The 7,032-nt window shown below is 55.4% G+C and overlaps 2 protein-coding genes across 2 annotated transcripts; one reads left to right on the top strand and one right to left on the bottom strand.

Annotated features, from left to right (window-relative positions):
• Positions 1-200: 200 nt before the first annotated feature.
• On the top strand, positions 201-3,800 carry INS49_012645 (uncharacterized protein; the record flags this gene model as incomplete). Its single annotated transcript, XM_043173348.1, has 4 exons — positions 201-296; positions 401-565; positions 635-3,625; positions 3,678-3,800. 4 exons carry the CDS (start codon positions 201-203, stop codon positions 3,798-3,800), a joined length of 3,375 nt encoding a protein of 1,124 aa, XP_043022645.1.
• Positions 3,801-4,613: 813 nt separating this feature from the next.
• Positions 4,614-5,827, bottom strand: INS49_012644 (uncharacterized protein; the record flags this gene model as incomplete). Its single annotated transcript, XM_043173347.1, has 3 exons — positions 4,614-4,754; positions 4,822-5,638; positions 5,778-5,827. The coding sequence occupies 3 exons, from the start codon at positions 5,825-5,827 to the stop codon at positions 4,614-4,616; spliced, it is 1,008 nt and encodes a 335-aa protein (XP_043022644.1).
• Positions 5,828-7,032: the final 1,205 nt, after the last annotated feature.

Raw genomic sequence — 7,032 nt, 5'->3', positions numbered from 1 at the left:
ACTTTCCACTGCCTACCTTTTTCCCAAGAGACAGGACCCCTTGATCAGAACCGGCCCCAGAGTCCACGCACCACCTCTGTTCATCACGGAAGCAGTTTCGATCATCAAAACGGACTCCTGACAACCCCTGTCATCTTTTTTTTCGGCGCGTCGAAGCGCGTAATAGGGTATATCTCCCGCGTCGTCTCAACGTATTCACCATGGCGCGACCTCGAGGAGCGCCAGCGAGCGCAAACGACACCGACGCGTCAATGCAGAATGCCTCTGATGACGGAAGGAACGGAAATGACTCTATGGTATGTTCTTTTGGCGACACCTCTACATGGCCATGAGTGGCTGCGCTGCATGGATGCGTCATCACGCGCCAGTAGTTATCCTCCCTTTAGCTAACAAACAGCAGGAGGTCGACGAGACTCCAGACTACACAGACTCCGAAGACCCAAATACGACGGCCAGCAGCGTGATGGGTGAGCCGACAACAGATGGGAGGAGGCGACGTGCCGAGGCAAACCAACTGCGACGAAGCATATTTGGCAAGAAGCATGACAAACTAGGCGAATCACAGGTACGAATACCGGGCGCCCGGTGCGTGGCGCAGGAAACCAGCCGGAATTGGATCTGACATAAATGACAGGAAGACGACTCTCTCCGTCGATTCCGCTACCTATTGGGCCTCACGGACCTGTTCCGCCACTTCATCGAGACGAACCCCAACCCCAAGATCAAGGGAATTATGGAGGAAATCGACCGTCAGAACGCGGAAGAGCAAAAGGCAAAGAAGGGTGCCCGGCGCCAAGGCGGGGCTGGGGCTGAGAGGCGCCGCCGAACCGAAGCCGAAGAGGACGCCGAGCTGCTCAAGGATGAAAAGCACGGCGGGTCTGCCGAGACAGTCTTTCGCGAGTCACCACCCTTTGTCAAGGGCGAAATGCGAGATTACCAGGTTGCTGGTCTGAACTGGCTCATATCCCTCCACGAAAATGGTATCTCCGGCATCCTCGCAGATGAAATGGGCCTGGGCAAGACTTTGCAGACGATTTCGTTCCTTGGCTACCTGCGGCACATCATGGGAATCACTGGCCCACATCTGATCACTGTTCCAAAGTCCACCCTGGACAACTGGAAGCGAGAGTTTACCAGGTGGACTCCTGAGGTGAATGTTCTGGTTCTACAAGGCGCCAAGGAGGAACGACAGCAGCTCATAGCGGATCGCCTCGAGAGCGAGGACTTTGATGTTTGCATCACGAGTTACGAGATGATCTTGCGCGAGAAGTCGCACCTGAAGAAATTCGCCTGGGAGTACATCATCATAGATGAGGCCCATCGCATCAAGAACGAAGAGTCCTCCCTTGCCCAAGTCATCCGGCTTTTCAACTCCCGGAACCGTCTGCTCATCACCGGAACGCCTCTTCAGAACAATCTTCATGAGCTCTGGGCGCTGCTCAACTTCCTCCTTCCTGACGTCTTTGGTGATTCCGACGCCTTCGATCAATGGTTTTCCGCGCAGGACCGGGACCAGGACACCGTCGTCCAACAGCTGCACCGTGTTCTGCGGCCATTCTTGTTGCGACGTGTCAAGGCCGACGTTGAGAAGAGCCTGCTTCCCAAGAAGGAGGTCAACCTTTATGTTGGCATGGCTGATATGCAGGTCAAGTGGTACCAGAAGATCCTCGAAAAGGATATCGATGCTGTGAATGGAGCTGGAGGCAAGAAAGAATCCAAGACGCGTCTCCTGAATATCGTCATGCAGCTCCGAAAGTGCTGCAACCATCCTTATCTCTTCGAGGGCGCCGAACCCGGCCCGCCTTACACCACGGACGAGCACCTCGTGTACAATGCTGGAAAGATGTTGGTATTGGACAAGCTTCTGAAGCGGATGCAAGCTCAGGGCAGTCGTGTTCTGATCTTCTCCCAAATGAGCCGACTTTTGGATATTCTCGAGGACTACTGCGTATTCCGAGAGTACAAGTACTGCCGTATCGACGGCAGCACGGCCCACGAGGACCGCATTGCTGCCATTGACGACTACAACAAGCCTGATTCTGAGAAGTTCGTCTTTCTTTTGACCACTCGTGCAGGAGGTCTGGGAATTAATTTGACGAGTGCCGATATTGTGGTGCTTTACGACAGCGACTGGAACCCCCAGGCTGATTTGCAGGCCATGGACCGAGCCCATCGTATCGGACAGACCAAGCAGGTTGTGGTCTACAGATTTGTGACCGATAATGCGATCGAGGAGAAGGTTCTTGAACGTGCTGCGCAGAAGTTGCGTCTTGATCAGCTGGTCATCCAGCAGGGACGTGCCCAAATCGCAGCAAAGGCGGCGGCCAACAAGGATGAACTGCTATCAATGATCCAGCACGGTGCCGAGAACATCTTCCAGGCCAAGAAGACGGGCGCCGCTCAGGCCGACGCAGCCGCTGGCGACACTGACGTCGACATCGACGCCATTCTATCTGCTGGTGAAGACAGGACCAAGCAACTCAATGCAAAGTACGAAAAGCTTGGCCTCGACGATCTACAGAAGTTCACTTCAGAGTCTGCTTACGAGTGGAATGGGAAGGACTTCACCAGCACGAAGAAGGAAATCGGCATCAACTGGATCAACCCGGCGAAGCGAGAGCGCAAGGAGCAGATCTACTCGATAGATAAGTACTACAAGCAGGCACTGCAAACTGGCGGTCGCACTGCGGACACCAAGCCCAAGGCACCCCGCGCCCCGAGGCAAATATCGATTCAGGACTATCAATTCTATCCCGAAAGGTTGAAGGAGTTGCAGGACCGCGAGACAGCCTTCTACCGTAAGGAGATCGGCTACAAGGTTCCTCTGGCCGACGGCGATGAGGACAACCTCGCCGAGCGTGAAGCCGATCGAGAGGCGGAGCAGCGCATTATTGACGAAGCCGTGCCTTTGACCGAGGAAGAGCAAGCAGAGAAGGCAGAGTTGGCTAAGAGCGGTTTCGAGGAGTGGAACCGTCGTGATTTTCAACAATTCATCAACGGCTCGAACTTGTATGGGCGCAACAACTACGAGGGAATCGCCACGCACTGTCAGAACAAGAATGCTGCCGAGATCAAGCAGTATGCGAAGGTGTTCTGGCAGCGGTATGAGGAGATTGCGGATTGGCAGAAGCACCTCAAACATATCGAAGAGGGTGAGGAGAAGCTGCGCAAGATCGAGCACCAGCGCAAGATGCTGCGCAAGAAGATGTCCATGTACCGCGTACCTCTTCAGCAGCTGAAGATCAACTACTCGGTCAGTACCACGAACAAGAAGGTGTACAGCGAGGAGGAAGACCGTTTCCTGCTGGTCCAGCTTGACAAGCATGGAGTCGACTCTGAGGGCATCTACGAAAAGATCCGGGACGAAATCCGGGACAGTCCACTGTTCCGGTTCGATTGGTTTTTCCTCAGCCGAACATCACAAGAACTTGGGCGTCGTTGCAACACACTCCTCGCAACGATCGTCAAGGAGTTCGAGGATGTGCAGCCCAGCCACAAGGGCTCGAATGGCGTCAACGGCAAGCAAAAGAGAGAGGTGGAAGACGAGGAGAACGATGACGATAGCGTCCTGGGCATGGCCCCTGCGAAGAAGAAGTCAAAGACAAACGGTGTCAAGGCAAGTCCAGTGGCTACGTATTATTCATGAGACTTCCCTTGCTAACAGTGTGTACCCACAGAACAAGGCATTGGACAACGTGAAGTCCAAGGCTAACTCCGCGGCACCATCTCGTGCGTCCAGTGTTGCTTCTACCAATTCGAACGCTGCTTCAAAGGGCAAGTCCAAGGGCAAGAAGAAGTAAGCGGCTCTTCGGGACGGATGACCTTGTAGTGGGCCCTTTGTATGCCTACTATTGTCAATTGTCCCCGATGTTTCCAGAGGGAAGATCTTGGGTTCCAGGAGTTCAGGAGTCTGTAATGTGCGGCGGATGGCTACGTCTTGAGACGCATTTTGGGAGAAGGAGAGAGACAAAAGTACGGCAGTCGAGACAGGCTGATGAGGCGTTTGGTCTGTCATTGATAACCTTTTGTTGGGTGGCTGGCTCAGCAGCGTCTGGGGTTTGCCGGACAAATGAATTGTGACATAGATGCATTAACCACATAGATCTTGTGCACTGCTTAGAGACAGATGCAAAGAAAAGAATGCGACGAATGACTGTTTCATGAAGCCCCGAGTCCCGTTTCATTGGTTCCACGTCGTGATGGACAAGATTATCTACTCTCTGAACATTCCGGGCGTCACCTGAGTGGATCGCCCTCGATATACCTCACCTCGGCCCTGGCCTCCCGAGGTCACAGCGTGCTTTCTCATTCAAGAAATGCCTTCCTGTCAGCCCATGCTTCACCGACCGTTCCGGATATTCGATCGCAGATTCATAGGGCTGAAAATTTTCTAGACCGACTTCCTACAGTCTTCAGAAAAAGTCCACACCCGAGTCATCGCATCCCAAGAAATGACCCTGCAAAAAAGCATTTTCTTGCCAGAAACGCCTGCCTGCCTGTCTATGCTCCCCGAGAAGACTTTTTTCGACAAAAAGACGACTCTCCCGCTTGTCCCTTCCCTCTCCATCTCCTGTGTCTCGATTTCAGCCCGACGCGCAACATGTGCCGATGAATCACGATTGCCTGTTGAGGTGCTCCCTCTCGACCTCGTACAGGAAGTCGTAATAGCCCTTGTCGAAGTGGTGCACTCGGACGTAACCGTCCTCTCCTCCGGACGCGTAGCTCTTGCCGGTGGGGTCCGCTGCCACGGTGTTCTGATAACGCGGGTCAGCATGCAAGCATGACGCCAGCATCAGTTCGTCTCGAAAGGGGGGAACCTACCAAGGGACCGAAATGGCCACGGACACGGCCGACCTCCTCCTCGAAGATCTTGTGGTAGAACCTCGCCTCGAACTTACCCTGCCGGGCGGCGGTGGTGGTGACGTCCATAGCGGCCTGACCACCACCGAGGATGACGAAGTCCTTCTTGGGGGTGATGGTGGCGCTGTTGAGCGGGGTGTCGGAGGTGTAGGTCTTGAGCAGCTCGAGGTCGCGGGCGGAGATGAGCTTTGCGGTCTTGTCCTTGGAGGCGGTGATGAAGTAGGTGCGGTCCTGGCTCCACTGCAGGTCGGTGACCTGGGCGCCGAGGTCGTGCGGGGTGATCTTGTAGATGATGTCGCCGGTCTTGCCGTCGTACTGGGAGACGGAGCCGTCCTCGTGGCCGGCGATGATGTACTTGGACAGGTAGCTCCAGCCGGCGACGGTGGCCTTGCTCTCGTCGCAGACGATGGTCAGGACCTTCTCCGGGTTCTGCTCGGCGGCGACGTCCAGCTTGATGTCGAGCACGACGATGGTGTGGCCCATACGCTTCTCTGTGACGCCCAGCAGCTGGGTGCCGTCCTCGTTGAACTCGACGCGCTTGACGGCGGTGGGGAACTCCCATGTCATCAGGCACTTGCCGGTCTTGACCTCCCACAGCTTGATGGTGTTATCAGCGGCGCCCGAGGCGATGATGGTGCTGGTGGGGTCGACGTCGACGGTCCAGATGGCACCCTGGTGGCCGTGGTAGGTACCGAAGCGCTCGCCATTGTGGGAGAACCAGGCGCAGATGTGCTGGTCCTTTGCTACGGAGAAGATGAGATCGCCATCGCGGTTGTATCTAAGGGATGGGGTTGGAGAGGTCAGCAGGGGCGTCGTCGACTACACGACAGCCTGACCTGGTTCACCCTGAAAGTGGCCAGGCCAAGGCTCATGTTTGCGGTTTGCGACTCGGGGTGGTGGTCTGGGTGCAGGCGTACTTGATTTGGGTCAGGGCTCTTTCGTGGCCCGCCAGAAGGATAGGTCTCATGGTGGCGGTTTGTCTGGTTGTCTCGTCTGTGGTCGGGTTGGGGGTAGGAACTCGATAAATTCGTGGCCGAGAAGACGTGTCGTGGGCGGGAGGGAGGAGGGTTATTATGGATTATTTTCAAATCGAGCCAGGGCAGATGGTTGTTCTTTGATTTAGGTACAGGCAGGAGGGCGACGGCGGCGGAGACAAAGCTGATGGCCCCACCTGCTGTCGAATTATTTCTGTGCCCAGTCACCACCACCAGTCACACGCTAGGGAGGATCGCTCTCGAGCATGGGTTGGCTGCATGGGATTCGATGGCGGGGCTCAGCCTGGTCGAACCCCCCCAATCGCCCCCCTCCGAGAGCACGCCCCCCTCCCCCCTAACCCCAGGTCAAGCTCAGACTTGGAGTCATCCGCCATCTGAAAGAAGCGACGACAAGGTACGGAGTACGTCAAGGTCTCCGATTTGGTCGTGTAAATTGGCATCGCATCGAGTAGTCATGGCCCGTCTGAGCGTGATGCGGACGGCTCACCGTGCTCCTTGGACATCTCGTAATAGGGTTTCCAACAATCCAATCGGTTCTTGTCGCAGCTCAGGATGAGGCTGGCCGTGTCTGAACGCTACCGTTTCCTCCGTTGCTCTCTACCTGTTCTTGTTGACGCTGTGACATAATATCCGCCGGACGGTGGTTGACACGGCGAGTTGGTTTGACAAAACACCAGCCTGTTCCCAACTTCGTTCCTTCTCTTGCAGACTCAGCAGCTGTACAACTATTTTCCTGTTATCATTTTCGTCCAATTTGCCCTTCCAATCTGGATTTGGAAAGAATCGAAATTCGCGACAAGTCACGCCAACGAGTCACGATCGATGCACTACTGCTCCTGAGTCACCAAGACTAGGCAGGCACCTACGAGACCAGAGCAACAAGAGAAGAGACGAGACACGGTGCAGCAGTATCAGCTGTACTTTGGGCTAAGGTAGAGTCGTCGCATCGCCATCGCACTAGGCCCCAAAGGATCGGCCATCATCCAAAACCCACAGTCACAGTCATGGCGTCCATGTTGTCTCGCGCCGGCAGCAGTCGGTGCTTCTCAAAGCAGTCGCACCTATCGCTGCAGAGGTCCCATCAGAGACTCCAGCAGGCGCCGACGCGTAGAGGCGGTCTATGCACGAGTCGTCCCTGGCGTATTCTTCCTATCAGCTGCAGCTGTTGTCATCAGGG

The sequence above is a fragment of the Diaporthe citri genome (genome assembly GCF_014595645.1).
Source record: "Diaporthe citri strain NFHF-8-4 chromosome Unknown scaffold_6, whole genome shotgun sequence".
Lineage (NCBI taxonomy): Eukaryota > Fungi > Ascomycota > Sordariomycetes > Diaporthales > Diaporthaceae > Diaporthe > Diaporthe citri.
This window is presented reverse-complemented; position numbering and strand designations above follow the sequence as displayed.